This window comes from Stegodyphus dumicola, chromosome 3 (assembly GCF_044657685.1).
Source record: "Stegodyphus dumicola isolate Sdum_Otavi_A_Nest chromosome 3, ASM4465768v1".
In the NCBI taxonomy this organism is placed as follows: Eukaryota; Metazoa; Arthropoda; class Arachnida; order Araneae; family Eresidae; genus Stegodyphus; species Stegodyphus dumicola.
Window position 1 is genome coordinate 211,642,264 of NC_140770.1, and position 17,823 is coordinate 211,660,086.

The 17,823-nt window shown below is 30.9% G+C and overlaps 1 protein-coding gene across 2 annotated transcripts in view; it reads left to right on the top strand.

Moving 5' to 3' along the window:
* Positions 1–17,823, top strand: part of Nup205 (nuclear pore complex protein Nup205) — a 205,957-nt gene that overhangs the window by 107,222 nt on the left and 80,912 nt on the right. For both annotated transcript variants that reach the window (XM_085813835.1, XM_085813834.1), the window contains exons 12-17: positions 1,087–1,234; positions 3,095–3,294; positions 3,378–3,560; positions 7,611–7,661; positions 12,071–12,280; positions 12,376–12,586. In XM_085813835.1, coding sequence (XP_085669961.1) covers positions 1,087–1,234; positions 3,095–3,294; positions 3,378–3,560; positions 7,611–7,661; positions 12,071–12,280; positions 12,376–12,586 — 1,003 coding nt within the window. The remainder of the gene's footprint in view (positions 1–1,086; positions 1,235–3,094; positions 3,295–3,377; positions 3,561–7,610; positions 7,662–12,070; positions 12,281–12,375; positions 12,587–17,823) is intronic.

Sequence of the window (17,823 nt, forward strand, 5' to 3'; positions counted from 1 at the left end):
AATTAAAACCCCAACATCCTGATTGAGTTTTTTTCTCTAACGCCCGTAAATCTATGCGATCTGAGCTTTGTTTAAGAGTGGTGGTGGTAGTAGTACTTTGTAGTGGTGGTACTAAAGGTTTTCAATTTTTGTTTCGATGGTGCATGTTAGTCAAAAGGTTGAGAACCGCTGACCTAGACCATTATCCCCAATACGCATTAGTCAAAAGGTTGAGAACTGCCGGTGTAGATAGAATGATGGAATTGCAGACAGATAGGACTGAATTCAACATAATTTTATTATTGGATAAAACTATTCTGGAGACAATATTTGCTGCAATATACACCACACAATTTTGAAAGTATAACCTGTCATCAGACAACAAATGATACAGCAAATTGAGTGGCACATGTAAGTAGAGGCAAAGCAGAAAAAAGGGCAAAAGAGGATGCGTAGTTGGTTGCAATGCTATTTATAAGAATTTTCTTTAATCTAATTGGATGAGATCTATACACACAGGTTAAGATGACACAATGCAGAATTAGTTTCCAGATATTACACAGTTTCAAAAAATTTATTGCTATATTTAGAATAGAGAAAGGGAGTTCCCAGAGTAAAAGAGGAAAAAAGGGGCTTTTGCTAATTTAAAGTATAATTTATAGTTATATATTTTTTTATCTTACATATACCCCTTCCAATGAAAAAATGGCTCTTTTAGAGAAAAATTGTTATTGTCCTTGACAATTCATTTGTATGCTACATTGCACGATTTGGCATGAGAGCTACAAAATGTTGAAAAGAAAGTAGGTATATTGAAGCATTGGCAAATTACTTGCCAGAATGTATACCAGATTATCTTACCTTGGTCATATAGTTCTAATTTTGTCTATTTTAAAAAGCTTGTAGTTTTTTTTTTTTTTTTTTTTTTTAATAAATAAATAATGTGCTTACCTCTCCTAGACATTTTTCTTTTTTGGCTTTTGTAAGTTGAATGTATGATTAAAACATGTAAAACAAATAATATTCTAGTTGAAGTATTATTTATTAAATAATTTTGTATTTTGAAGTATTTCATGCATGCTTTTAATGATATTTTTAATGAAATAGATTGCCTTGTACAAGTTTATTCGCATTGCTGGAGATCTGTTACCACCTCCATTATTTGTGCCATATCACCAGATGCTCACTAGTTTATCTAATTCACCAGGTTGTGCTCACAACTGCTTTTCCATGTTAAAAATGAATGGTAGGAATGGTAAGTGAGCCCCTTCTACTGTAAACTACTCGTAGTTTTTAAAGTAAAATTATAGTTTAAATTTTTTTTTTCTCATTTTGGTACTGTGCACTTTATTATTGACCATGAAAGTTGAGCGAGATTGTGTCAAACTTATGACAACCATTTTCGGTGAAAATTTGAAGGTGCAGATCACTCTTTATTTAGTTAAATGATCACAGATTGCTCATTATTTAATTTAACAATCAGCAGTTACAAATTATATATATAGTGTATAAAAAGCTAAATAAATGTGAATTTAAACTTTGAGATCATTTAATGGCTGGATTCATTAAAACTAGCTCTAATCTTTCTGGTGGCTAAAAATCTCTAACGTAGTATTTAAAATAGCAACAAAACTGTCCCTGTAGTGAACTTGGCATATATAAATTGATTTAAATAAGTGATGTCGTTCAGCTCCACTCTACCTTTTATTGTACCATTTAGCAATAATTCTGCAATCTTCTAATGTTTTGACTATGTACATTAACATTACCAAATCTTATTTCCACTACTTGCTGTTCTGTACAAAACACTTCCCAAACTTTAATCCTTTTCCCCTTCCTTTTGTTAAATGCTAGAAAAAAAAAAACAGAAAAGTAGTGGTTAACTTATATCCTTCTTTACATTAACTGGTTTGTTGAGGATCAGATTATATAAAACCAAATTAAAGATATAAAAAATATGTTGTGAAGTCATGCTTATACATGAGTGGCATTAAATTGCACTATTTGGCAGTGGATTTTATTTTTTAATGGCCAGTGCCTGTAATGTCTAGTGCCCACCGTTGGATATATATATATGAAATATGTAAAGAGGTGGATGGGCCAAATTTAGTCTTTTCCCAGCTGTCTATCATATGGTAATAAATAACTTTTGTTTCTTGAGGAGATATTCAAGGAAAAAAATATTTTACTTACATAATTTTTCTTTGCCTAATGCTAACTTTTTACAAAACTGCTACAAAATAAGAGATACTAATTTTGGTAACCAGTGATTTAATCTCAAGTGAAATCAGGGTTCAATGTTAAATTCATAAAATTATTTTTTATTGTACCCATGAAATTTAGCATGTAAAGTTAAGGGACATTCTGTTTTTAATGAATTGAAGTATAATGAATATTGGTTACTTTCTGTTTATCTTCAGTCCCTGTTAAACACTTGGCTAAATTGCTGTGATTTGGGCATATTTTTCAGTATTCACGCAACATAAATTAACCCACTGATGCACATACCACACACATTTGTTTAAGACTGAATTTTGTAGAAATGCAGTGCTATAAATTACATGCAAAGCATTAGAATGTGGATCAGAAACTGGTTTGAAGATGCTGGTATTTCTCGTTTCTTATAAAATACTTCTTTTTGTTATTGTTTATGAATAAAACAGTACCTGTAAGCTCTATAGATAAAAAAAAAAAGAAAACAAATTATTTTTGTCAATTCACAAAGTCACTAATGAAATGACAACATTTTGTAGGGGCACAGATAATCAAAAAGTACCAGTTATTGTACTAATTAAAATTTGTAGTGAACTGTGGCTGTATAAAACATCAGATTTTATCTTTTAGTATCCACTTCACCTACAGGGTTAAAACCTTCAGCACTGTAATTGAAACTGCATGTATAAGGTACTAATTAAGAAATAACTTTTGATTTTTTGAAGTCTTTTTTGGGGAGTCTTTCCCCTTCTCTTTCTCTTTTTTATTTAGTCTCAGTTTCTAATTTATATTTAGTAAATATTTTATGGAACCTCATGCACATGCACATCCAGGTATGTGCATGTATAAGTCATCTTATTAAAATCATATCATTGCTGAATTTAATTAATTATTTCTGCAGGTAGCCAAAGCAGTATTGTATCATGGGATCATTTCTTTGCAACACTTCATCGTTATTATGGCAGTTTACATGAAGAAGTACCATCTGCAGTCAATGTACAATATACTTACCCACAAAGAATGCACACCAAAGGAATTACACCACAAGAAGTGCAAGGACTTATTGCTGTTCTACAGCTGATAACTCAAGTTGTGAAGCTGGTAAGCCATTTGTAGTATTTTTATTCATGCCCATCTGTAATTTATAAATTTATAAGTTCTAAAATGCTCTTCTTTTATTATAGGATGAAATTGCTCGTATTACTTTATCAGAAAATCCACAGTATGTGCCAACAGTTGTACTTCTTGGTCTTATAACATGTAGTATTCCTGCCTCATTGAAAGCTTCTATAATCAATTGTTTAGCTGCGTTTGCAGCTTCTCCTGATATAGCTTCAAATATCTGGCAAGGCTTAGAAATGACACAGGTGAATTAATATTTATTAGCATTTACTGCTACTAAATGGTATCCTAATTAGTTTGCAATGTTTGTGAAGTAAAGAAAATCAGGTACTTGTCTTCCATAGCAGCCTTGACAAGAAAGTACATTTTATTGGAACTATTTGGGCTTAAGAAAACACGATTTTTGCCATACATTGTAAACATCTATGGAAATGAAACCGACTACTGTAAACAATAAACCGGCAATTCATTCATTATCTATGTAATACAAGTTATTTAATACACATATATAGAAGGAATTTAATATAAATTTGTATTTAATACAATTCTGACTACATTTTATTTAAAATATCAACATAATTAAGCTGAACTTATTTAATGTACACATTAATTATTGTACTATTTAATACAATTAGGTAAGCAGTTATTAAAAATAATAGCTTAAATAAATATGTCTAAAATTCTATTTATTACTAAATATATCATGAAATTATATTTATTATTTTACTTAATACAATTTTGGTAGCAGTTTATTAAAAAACATCTATAAACATACTGGAAAATTAACATTTTATGCACTTTTTTGGGGGTGGCCACAATACAGCAATTGCGGCTAATAATGACTCAAACATAAAATGTAGCTTCTTTTTTCCTTTGATAGAAGATTGAAAATGGTAAGCATAGTGTGTATTTTATAGTGAAGGAAAAAAAAAAAAAAACTTAATACTGGTGTAGTGCTATTATCAAAAACTAGCTGGATTCATTAACTGTTTGTTTTTTGCACATATTCAGATCAGTTATTATTTGTTTTTGCACAAGCACAGATCAATAACCATTTGTTTCTCACCAGTGCAGAAACATTCCAAATTCACTTTCTTGTGTAGGCCGTTCCAGAAGACAAGTACCAAAGATCAATTTATATAAATACTTTCTATTCTTTTTCTACTTTATATTTAATTACCAGTGCAGTTTAAATCATTGCTTATCAAACAGAAAAATAGTTTTAAATAAATTACTAAACATTAATTGCTTATTTTATTATCAGTTTAAACTCTTTATCATATTTTGCAGCTTTACTATGAATTTTATATTTCATCATTTTAGTGTATGTTGAAAAAGTAAATATGACCATTTGAAGAAATCAAAATGGGATCAGACAATTTATTTTTTAAAAAAATCTGTGAATAAGATTACAATAAAAAATGCAGTTCTGCCTCATTATATAGTGCTATTTATTAGTAGTATAAGAATTAAACTTCTATTATAAAACATGTTTAATTAAAATGTAGTTTACTTTATGAAAAATATTTAATGTGTATAGAGAATGAAATTATATGCCGTTGTATTTAATAATTGCTTAGCTGATAATTCTTCAAGTTTTGTCACTTCTGGTCTCCCTGTTGGTCAATAATTCTCCAAATTTTAATTTTTAGCCTTTGCTACGGAACATGTTTTTAGCAATAACAGAAATTTATTAAATTGGTAAAACTTAAATTGTGTAAATGTCTTCATCCATTCATAGTGATTTTCAGCATGAATTTGCTTATTAGATTTTATTTGATCTGAACTATCTTAATGAACCTCATTTGTAGAACTTTATATGAAAATTCAATCGATGTTCAATAAGTTAAATATTTGTATTTATTTATTTTTGCATTATTAAGTTTATCCACTCAGTAGTATATGCATTAAATATTATTTTGTCCCACCCTATTAAAAGACCTTAGATGAATAAAAGCTTTTCCTCTCTGCTTAAAATGTTCTTCATAAGAAAAGAAAAAAAAATTAAATTATCCAAAGAACATATAATTTAAAATAATAATCTAATAAAATATTAAATCTTTAATAAAATATTAAAAAAATTACTTCAAAATCATAGTTCAGAACTCGAACAATTTATTTAAACTTATAAAGTGAATTTAAATCAGAGTTCTTTTTTCCAATGTGGAAAATCCTGGTTTTTCATATTTTAAAGTTGGGAGCTACATAATGGATAGCAAAATAAATCGTTTAAAAAATCTAACAATATATAAAGGTAAAAAGAAAAGTAACAAATAAAATTAAGTGCAAAATGAATAAATAAATGTGAAACTATTGATATACAATCATCCCTCAGTTATCGCGTTTAATAGGGATCAGAACCGGCTGCAATAAGTGAAAAACCGCAAAGTAGTGTCACCCTCTCATTTTTAACATACATACATTTTTTGTGTATGTATAATATCAATAAGTGTATATGAAACCATATAAGTGCACATGTTATCATTAGAACATTAAAGAATAGTTTCAAACATGTAAATAAAATATCAATAGTATAAATAACATACATAAAATAATGAATAAATAACATAAATATGATACATGTGTGTGTGTAACATATGTAGATGTAACTAAAGTGCACATACTGTAAATATGTTTTTAGAACTCTTTTATTCTTATAACAACTTTTCTTTTATAACATGGTATGTAACTCACCTCTGACAATAGCTTCTCTTCGTTTGATCTTTATAAATGCCAATGAAACACCTGTGAAATGGCGGTGAAGAAAATGAAGATGATTTACTGCACTTAATGAGATCTCTGCACTTAATGAGAGCTTTACTGCTCCTCAGATGATGTCTCATCGTCAGGTGCTAGTGGCGCTGGATCGTCACGGGCAGCTTCGGATAGAATTTGGGTAGCTGCAGGAGGCAGCAGGGAGGAGCTTCTGCAGAACGTTTTCGGCGCACAAGGAACATCGTGATGGGAAGTTGTGAGCATTGTTTTTTCTTCTGAGCAAAGATGCACTTTACACAATGCCATTGCACCGTCAATGCAGTTACTGAATTCTAAGGCTCTGACCATGTTGTCGTCGATTTCTTGGGCCCTTTGTTGCAGAGCTCTTGCAGGTTTTCCAAGGTAAGGCTACATTCTTCAGCTTCGTTGTCCTCACCATCATCAGCTACCTCCTCTTCTTCCTCATTTGCCGATCTTGTCATTTTGACGAGTTCCTCATCGGTTAGGGGATTCGAGTGGCACTCGATCAGTGTGTTCACTTCTTCCCTCGTCATGTCGAAGAACCTTATCTACGGTGGAGTGGTTAACTTCGTCAGGTGTAAATCCCTCATAGCCACAGGTGACTTTTTTAGCCAGCCAATCAAAGACGTGGATTTTGAATTGTATGGACACTCCCTGTCTTCTGCTGCCATGCAGGCAACTTATGCGCCATAATATTTTTCAATTTTGAAGAATATTTTTAAACAATCCGTGATGTACTGAGGCCGCGATAAATGAACCGCAAAGTAGCGAGGGATGACTGTACAATTTAAAAATCAGAATATATAAAGATGTTTGTAAAATTATAACTCAGCTGTTTGAACTTTTCTGTATAATTAAATTTTTTGTGCCCTGGTTTTGATTCATTACACATTTTGCACTTTATGTTACTGCCTTATCTCATTCACAGCTGTCAGTGCCAGTTGATTTGAAGATACCATTTTTTATCCCTGGGTTCATTTTGCTTTATCTGTTTTTCCTCGTTTGAAATTTTGCTTGATTGTAAAAATGTTTAGATCATAATTAGGCTTATTTTACTGCTACATTGTATAATTCTGCAATTAAATTATTTACATGTGGTTTAGAGAAATGCCCATAATATATCAAATTGTGTTATAAGAGGAAGCATTATATGAAGGAAAATGTTCACATTTCTCAAATTTGTAATTGCATGAAAAATTTCGGAGACATATTCATAAAAGAATCATTTCAAAATGATTGGAATATAGTTATTCCATATGGAAAACAAAACTATAGATTGTATTCTGATGAATAAAAGGCCTTGAAAATGATTTCTAAAGGAAAACAGTAGTAGTTTCAGAACTTCAGCTAAAGTGCAAAATATATATGCTAGTAAAACTCATTACTCATTTAATCTTAAAATTAAAATTGTAAAATATGTAGAAGGTAATTAAAAAGAAATGTCTGAAAAATTTCTTGATTTTGAAAGTTACACAGTATTTCAGTTAATTTTTTGAAAAAAAAATATATTAATGAAGCTTTTTCCCTGCAAATTTTTAATAACAAATCTTTATTTCTAGGTCATTCCAACTGTCAAATCAATATCTGTTTACCATCCTTCTGGAATATTGGTATGTCTGAGATAATTCTTAGTTTAAAAGATATTTTAATTTTTTAGCTTAGACATTTATTTTAGGTGATTTAATACAAATAAATTTTGCACTTTTTTCTATTTGTATGTGATATGTAAATACTTTGATTTAATTATTATCTCTTGATTATATATATATAGAGAGAGAGATAGGAAAATATAAAGGATTTAAAAAGCATTTAGAAAACGAAAAACAATTTGGACAGAAATCTGTGCATTGTGCAGCTAAATTTAAATGAAATTATTCAAGAGTGCAATACTTAAATAAATATAATTATTCAAGAATGCATTACTTAAATAATTATAAATACATTACTAAATAATTATAAATAATTACTTAAATAATAAAAATTTTTGGACTCTGATGACCCTGGCATTCAGTCTCTGAAGCACTTCCTTTATATTTATAGAGCAGTGATTGTCTGGCCAGCAGGTACAAACTCATGGTGCACAATTGCTTTTGCATTAGAAAAAAAGAAAAGAAGAAGACCATAGACTTGACTTTGGATTTGCTCATTTGTGCTTTCTTCTGGCACGGTGAGGATGGCATGTGCCATTCAGAGTTTGCCAAAAGGGCAAACTCTTAGATTCCGGATCATATCCAAAAATCCATGATTCATCACCAGTGATTACATTATCCAGGAAATGGGGATAATCTTCACAAAGTTCTTTCAGTTCCTGACACATTTCCAAGTGATTCACATTTTGCGTATCGGTCAAGACTTTTGGCACACGTTTTGCACAAATTTTCCACATGCCAAATTCTTCTGATACAATCTCGTCGACAATAGTTTTTGTCAGGTTTAGTTGTTTCACCATCATCCAAACATTAATGCGACAATCTGCTGAGCAACTCGTGTACACGGATGACATTTTCTTCCGTTTATCGTGTTGATGGGCGTCCGCAACTTGCCTCATCATTGATGTTTTCCCGACTTTCTTGGAACGCTTCATCCCACTTCTTTGCCTGTGAATAGGACTTACAGTCATCCCCAAAGGCTTCTTTCAGCATGTCAGAAGATTCCTTTGTTGTCTTGTTCACCTTCACACAAAATTTCCACATGTAATGTTGCTCTTAACATTTTCTCCCATCATAAGTATGACAAGGTCACTACACAGTGGTTCATGCTGCAGCACTTCCTGACTTGCCAAGAGCACAAAAGCAACTAACCCCGGTACTGCTGGAAAGCTTAAGGTCTTTCCCATCCCTTTTCGCCGGTAGCACCACTCAGCATTCGCTTCACAGTCAAGTGGGCCTCATTACTTCCCGGACAAGCACTGCATATATATGATTTTGAATTAAAGTTGCCTCAGTAAATATCTTCAATAAACCAAGATTTTTTGTGGATGTAAGCCTCACACAGCAGTGAAAAAGGAAGGCCAAAAGCTTTGAAACTTGGCTCAATTTTTAAGAAGTTTTATGTGTGTCTCTAAGGAGTTTTTTCAAAATTTTATTAATTAATTAATTAATTTATTTTTTATTTATAAATTTAATGTTGAGTTGATTTGTAATGATTTTTTTTCATATATCTTGCCTTAATGATCAAATTAATCATTGCATAATATTAACCACAGAATGGTCAGATATACTGTAAAATAATCTTGCAAATGAAGTTTATTCTGAAATTTAACTTGATTTACCAGAATGAGCAGTATTCAGATAGCTTTTCCTCTCCTTTGACCACACTCAAAACTAGTTCAATCTACAAAATATTTCTCTGCGCTTTCTCTTATTCGTAACATTTCTCGTGATTATATCTCTAATAATTTGGAATTCCTGGATTCTCAATTATATCTCTGATAATTTTGAATTCCTGGATTTTTAAGGCTCAAATATATCTGAAAAAGAACCTTTGTTAGTCAGAAATCTAATGAAGGTTTCCTGGAGGATTTGTTGTTATAAACCTTCTGCTCTGACACCTTTCTTATAACTAACAGGGATGATGGAGAGAAATTTGCTCTGCTACTGGCAAGGTTAAACCTGTGAATATGTTTGTCCAATGTGCCATTACATTGAGCTCTTTAAAACAATGGAGCCATGAATTTCATATTTGTGTTTGGATATCCTTGGTATGTGTAAAACTGTAATAAACTATTTATTGAAAACTATGTGTTAAATATCCTATTTTATCAATGTCATAAACATGCCAGTTTGTGTATGTATGCAAAACAGGTAAATTTCAAAAAGGAATGAAAATCCTGATAGACGGCAGCATATTCTTCACACTAACTACTAATAATTTCTGGGTATTCTATTTTCCGAATTATTCATATTTTGCCTTGTGGACAGTTTTTAAAAGCATGAAATTCAAAGAATTTAACTAGCAGGACCATCTACACAAAAGAGCCATTACATTATAACCACCTTGTTAATAACATGTAGGAACACTTTTAGCCCTCGAAACTGCCAGCACCCAGCATGGCATTGACTCGATAAGATGTTGGTAGGTAGTCTGAGGTATCTGTTACCAAGCACTCACCAACTGGTCCTGCAATTTCCGTGCATTGCGAGGAGGTAGCGTGGCAGCACAGATTTGGTTTTCCGGGTGGAACCACAAATGCTCTATTGGATTAATGTCAGGTGAATTTGGAGGCCACGGCATGACTTGAGTCACTGCAATGTTCCTTGAATCACTCCCTGACGATTCGACTCTTATGACATGGTGCATTATCCTGTTGGTAAACGCTATCCTCCACCGGAAATACTGTTGGCATGAATGGGTGAACCTGGTCTGCAACGATGTTCACATTGTGCACAGACATCAGGAATTGTTCTATGTGGATTATGGGTCATAATGTGCTTCATGAAAACATTGCCCACACCATAATACGCCTGCAACTGGTTTGTCTCCGTTCAACTGTGCATCCAGGAGCCGGGTTTTGTTTGGAAATCGGTGTATTAGCACACGCCCATTAATGTGATGGACCAAAAAACATGATTCGTCAGATCATGCTACTTTTTAACATTCTTCTAATGTCCAGTTTTGATGTTTCTTGGCCCATTTCAGAATTTGTGCATTTAGATGCTTCCACTTTATGACACCACAAACTATTAGTGCACTTTTTAATATAAATAGAAAGTTGATATACAGGTAGACTTACTAAATCTCCCAATTTTTAACTGCACTACTGCCAGCTCAGTTTACAGAATATTTCTCCAGACTTTCTCTTATTCCTACCATTTCTCATGATTTTTATTAGTTGGATTTAAAATTCTGTTATTTTCAGCCCAAAATGAGATATTTGACATATAAATCATTTGATTTTTCTTTTGATTATCCATTTTTAAGAAAACAACAAATTTCATCAATCATACTGGTTTGCACGAAGTAGATATTTATCTAAAAATGCCATGTTCCAATCCTCCAATGGTCATCAAGCATAGTTACAGGTCATTTGGTGTATAACAGTTAATGAAAAAAGTAAGATCGAAACATTCATCTGCACTTCTAGAGTTGTGCAAATTTTGTGCGCTTGTTGAAGTTGTTTAAGGATTTGTCAGTTATGTCTTTAAAAAAAGAGAAATGTTCGTATAGTTTTCTATATGTAGAAGATTTTTCTTGTATTAGTTCATCAAGAAAATGTAGTGAGGGTACTGTTTGGCATAGCTAATGAAAGAAATTCATCTGCATTTCTAGAGTTGTGCAAATTTTGTGTGCTTGTTGAAGTTGTTTAAGGATTTGTCAGTTATGTCTTTAAAAAAAGAGAAATGCTCGTATAGTTTTCTATATGTAGAAGATTTTTCTTGTATTAGTTCATCAAGAAAATGTAGTGAGGGTACTGTTTGGCATTGAAATTTTTTGATTTCACATGGTGAGAAGGGAATTATACTAAACTATGTGTATGCAAAATTTTACTAAATGTGTGGACATGAAATGACAAGAAGAGTGTAAAACTGTATTGGAAAATTTAAAAAAAATTCTGTGTAAACAGAGAACCAAAAACTTAGTGATGAAGAATCCCTGTTTCTGCTTTTTGTTTGAACATGATCTGCTGCTGAATGCCTTCAGTAACATTATAGTTTTATTTAGAAAACTATTTCTGATAGTGAAATGATACTGCTATTTATGGATATGTACTTAGTATCTAGTAGACTTTGAATAATCATGTACGGACAGTTATTCTGAGAATTGTTTTTTTCGTTATTTCTTTGTATCAACACATTCACTAATAGGCATTTGATCAATTAATTCTCAGATGTAACTTTTGTTAAATTTGAATTTTAATACTTGTCTTTTAAAACTGAATAGTAAAACTACACATTATAAAAAAGGATAACTTTCTTTTTTAGGATATTAAATATCGCTAAAAAATTTAGTAATAGTTTAGTGCTTTTAATTATGTGACTTTATTAACTATTTACTTTATATGATATACATTTGTTTATAGATGGAATTAGAAGAAGTTGAAACACGAATGGAAGAATATCCTGTAACTCGTGCTATGCTGACTTTACTTGATGCTCTTTTGAATCATCCATATCCTACCAGACTAGGCTCAGGCACCCGTCAGCCAGGGATTGAACCGTACTTGCAGTTTGTCAGGGACTCTGTTTTATTGAGGTGTAATTCTCGATCTTACAAAACAGAAGGTGAAAAGGTTGGTATTTTTTATGCCTATGCCATAATAAAATACTATTGCAGCTCAGAAAACTCTTTATCTCTGGACTTACATTTTTCTTCTCTCGATTGCAGTGGAAGATTATGGCATTATGCTTTAAGATACTGGAGAAAGTTCTTAAATCATGTCGTTTCCAGTCTAGGAGTAACAGTAATTTTAATGTAGAAACTAATATAGGAGTTTCTATTTTATCACAAATGCTGCAAGACAGTGGTCTGCTGAGGGTAGTTCTTCTCATTCTGGATGAAGGAATGAGAGTTTTGGATCAATATGCATCAGTGCTAGGTATACAGATTTAAAGTATATTTTAGATGATTTGTTTATTTTATTTTGCTGTATTTTTTGGGGGTATATGTATATAAAGGATGGATCATTTAATTTGTTAATGTGGAATATTGCACAAACCATTTAAGGTAAAAATGTCTTTAAAGGCAAGGACTATTAAAAATTTTAATTAATATGATTGAGGGAATTAAAAATATCTCTAAGGCAACAAGTAAATAACATTATGTATGTTTAGTTTGGAACACGTTTCCATAGTCATTTAAAATCCAAGCTCATTCTTTAAAGGGAAACCTGTATTATTTATTTATTATTCCTTGTACAAAAGTAAATTAATTCTGTATAAACGGCTTTTTAATTCAATGTATATTTCACAGATATCTGAAAAATTAACATTGGTAACAGTAAGTCTAAACAACTAAAATAATATGCCGAAAACAAAATAAAAAACCATAATTTAGTTAGATTATCTTAATAAATATTCAAAATAATATTCTTTTACTTAAAAGCATATTATAATTCTTTGAAGGAAAGAAAGATAAGAATGTAAAATTGCATCTTTCTTAGTATTCAATTGAGTAATTTGTGTCACTCCCTGTATGTTTTATGGAATCATTAGTATGCAGAGACATTAGAAACAGCCTAAGAACATAGGGTCATCATCATAATACTTGGTGCTTACACCAAGCGTAATGAACAAGCATCTATCCTGGTGGAACAAATTCTTCTAATGTTTCATCCAACAGTAGCAGTAACTCCTTATGTTAAAAATTTGTGTACATTTATCTTGTTAATATGCTGTTAGGAAAAAAATCATTCAGGTATCGTACTCGTCAAGTTCTACACTGTACATTAACAGCTCAAACTATGTGATAGTACACTTCTCTTGACTAATCTGGGTTTTGAACAGCCCAACAGAGCATATTATGCTGATTCATTTCGTTAGTGAAATGTCATTTGTCAGGAAATTATATGGATAGAAAAAAGATGTTATTATTCTGAATTATGTCTTGGAATATCTAATGCTGTTTCAATATGTGTATGAGCATTGCTTGCAGAAATTTCTGTTTTGGTAGCTAATTTCTCAAAAATTAGGTAGGATCATTGTTCATAACAGCTAACTTCACAGTTTCTTTCTTTCTTTCTTTTTTTTTTTTGTGTGTGTGTGTGTGTGTATGCATGTGTGGCTGATTGACTGACCGCGACCGAGATTTCCTTTTTTAGAAAACTATTTTATAACACAAAATTTTATTTACGATTAAGTTCTATAAGAAATAGTTTAGCATACAGAAAAATTACATGTTTTGTGTTTCTAAGAGTCTTAATGTGCAAGAACTACCGAAAAAATTTTGCCTTTTCCTTTACAAACAGAGGTTGCATTTTTATTTAATTCAAAATACAATCTTGTGCCCAGCATCCAGTCTGAATTATTCAATAATATGAATATTGCTTGTAAAAAAAATCTGACCAGTATACATAAAAATAAGCTGAAAGAGGCCAATGCTTATTTTTTTATTTATGTCTAATCAAGATAAAATTAAATGTCTTACTGTCATCTGATGATCTGAAAAATGATTACCGTCATCTGATGATTTTAGATTTACTTTCAAGCACTGCATATTTATTTCTTAACTTCAAGCTGCTGAACTTTTATAGCTTATATATGTATTATTGATTTATATTTATTGATATATATGAATCAATAATTTATTGTTAGAAAAGTTCTTTTATATATCATCTTTTCCATATACTATCTCCAAGGAACACAAATTCAATTTAAAACCATGAATGAAAAAAATTTTTGAGTCAGAATTTAAATTAGTATTTTAAATAGTAATTTCAACTTTTATTTAAAAATCTGCAAAGAAAAATCTTAAATCGCAAAAATTCCAAAACCAAAAGTAAATTCTAAATGTTTAAAAAGTAGTTATTGTCAGTGATCACAGATTAATTGGCTTATCAAGGAGATAAACCAATCTACCATCAATTAACAACAACTATTGTTCATACAGTGCATTGTAACTGTACAAAGTACTGTACAGTATTATTGTACACTGTGCAAAAAAAAGGGGGGACAGTTCTATATCTCCCATTCTACTGGGCCGATTGACGAAATTAAAATTGCGTTCTTCATGTCTCGAAAGCACGACTTAGGATATATATTAGATTTATATACGGCATCGGTATTTTGACACAAAATCGGACATTTTCTGAAATGACATGCTTTTTTTTTCCCATATTTCTATTCTATGATTCAAATTACACCAAACTGCCAAATTTTGTAAAAACCGTGCAAGTAATTTTTAAAAAATTAGCCCTCAAAATTTTAGTTTCTCAATGTTAATTGAATTTGGTATATATTTGTTGATACAGTCAAAAGTCGTTAATCCGGACTCGTCGGGACTTCGGCGATTCCGGATTATCGATTTTTCCGGATTATAGATCATCAGTTTAAATCTCGTAAGATGGCATGCAGAAATTCTAAAATTAAAAATATGAAACCGTAATTTATGAAATAAAGAACAATTATGATCTAAAGGGTATCAAAATTTGCAAAAAGAAAAAGCTTAATATTTATTTGTTTACTTTATTAAACATTTCTTTCAATGTAAGTTGTTTAAGTTTTGCTTCGTTTCATGTGATAATACTTTCTCTTTAATTCTATTAAACAGACATAATTTCTTGTTCAGTTACAAAGTTACGCTGTTCAAGTCCTATAATTGCTGTGTCGAGAACACCGACTAATTTGTCAATCGAAATTTTTTCGTTTTCAATAACCTCTGTTACTTTCTTCGCTATCGAAAGCGAATTATAATGACGAGGAACTTGTTTTAAATCATATCAAAGACGGAGCATATCGAGATGAAATACTACATTTGGTAAGGAATTATAAGCCAAATAAAATAAAAACATCTGCGCTGAAGATAAAGATAGTGTTGACAGATCAACTTCCAATTCATTACGCGCCCGCCGCGCGGCGATCCCCCCGCCGAGCAGCGTGAAATTGATAAACAGATTTCGGATTTCAAAACATACTTTCGCTTTAGATCCTTTACATATTAACAAATATATATCGGAAATTCTATTTGATATAATCGAAAAGTTTAAGCTTACTTTTATAAAATTGCTCTTACAGTCTGCAAAAAATAATAAGCCGGATCCAATTCGAAAATTAAAGAACAACGCAATCATCAACATTAACTGAAATAGATAATTAGATAATTTTAGCTTATACGTCCATTATAATAAAACGCGCACGCGAAAACGTATTCTGCACTTGTGCACACTCATATGCGCTGTCGTAAAGGGTCTTACGCGCACGCGTAAACGCCTATGCGTATGTGTCAACGTGGCGCATGTGCAGAAAGTTTTTAGTTTTGAGGTCCGGATTATAGATCATTCCGTATTATGGGTGTCCGAATTAATGACTTTTGACTGTATATCCTTTTTTAATAAACTTATTTTATTTTTCCTTTCACATTTTGAAATTTAGTCTCATTCCAAATAAAATTCACTCATTATTTATGATTTTTTTTAAAAAATTTGTAATTTACAATTATTTTTATAAATTTTTCAATAAAAAATTTGTATTTTTACTATGATCTTAAAGTATGTGTATTTCTAAGCATACCTGCAAAAAATTAGACTTTTTATTCAAAATTTTGTAAGATATACACAAATTTATATATTTGCATGGTTTGAAATTTGGCATCTTTTTTTTTTTTTTTTTTTTTTTTTTTTTTTTTTTTTTGAGCGATAGTAACGCCAAATGTGGTTTATGGGCTTTGTTACAGTGAATTGCCACAGCTATTTTTAATCTTATTTGAAATAAATTTTTACAGAGAATTAATTACAGTGAAATATGTTTAATATGAAAACTCTTAAGACAAAATATCAGTTAACACAAAATAATACAACGGTCCCGACAAACTGCTATATATTTTCATGCATTTTGTTTCTCTTAACACGAAATAAAAATTACTTAACACGAAAAGATATCCTTTCTAGGAATAAACAAAATAATAATAAAAAAAATAATAATAAACGCCCTCGCAGGCGAGATTTAAGCGGGGTATGAAATGAAAGAGAGGTGGTTTCACATGTTTCGTAGAGAAAGGAGGCTAACTGGCTTTGAAATACCCTCGGAATAGCCTGTGACAGGAGCCAGTTTTGTTAATCTAAGCTACTTTCACCTTCCACTTCTACAAACGCCGCACAAACATCTCATCTCTCATCAGTTGGCTTTGGAATTCGGTGACGAGTGCATTGCAGTGTGACTAAAAATTAGTGAATTTGTTTCATATGTTGCACTCTGCATGGAATTCACTGACTCTAAGGATGAATGAAGATTGTTTTCATCATGCACGATTCTCAAAAGCATCAGATTCTTTAGCTTCAAACGAAATGGAGAAGGAAAAGGATATTGAAACTGAGCCGACACTTAATGAAATGTTTGAAAATGTTTCTGTATTAATGGATTCTCCTACTGTATTATCAGAAGAATTCTCTGCAGTAGTTGGTGATAATGTGTGTATAGCCCCAAGTATGGCAGACAAATACATTTTGGAGTTTGTTCAAAGTTAAAAAAATATCATTAATGCAGATTCCGACGATGAAAATGAAATGAATGATGCAGCTTCTGTTCCCACGTCATCCGAAATAATTAACATCATAAAAAGTATGCGTAACGATTTAGACGCACATTCCAATGGTGAAATGAATAACAAAATGGACGACATTGAACAATTTGATGCTAAAAAAGACTATGCAAAGAAAATCCGAAAATTCAATAAAAGTTTTGTTTTTCAAAAAACTTAAAAAATTTTGTATTGTTTCATTTCTTGCGGATGTTTTGTTTCATTGATTTTTATTAAATACATGCGTATATACATATAAGTAAAATGTACTCTAATAAACTTAATTTTGTTAAATATTAACATGAAATTTTTTTAATACAAAAAAATATTTCAATCCCCTCAGTTTCGTGTTAAACGATTTTTACTGTATATGAAATTTTTTCCCTCAATGATGTGTAATAAATATTTATTAATACTATATGAAAAGCTATTTTTTTAGTTATATATAATATTATTCAAATTTTTAACATTTTTAAAAATTTCTTTTTTTTTCCCTCTTTTTTTTTTTTAAATATTTGTAAGAGTAAATTTTTACCTTCGTTGTGTTATCGTCTTCTACTTTACTTTAAATTCATTTAAATTTAATTGTCTAAAACTGAGAAA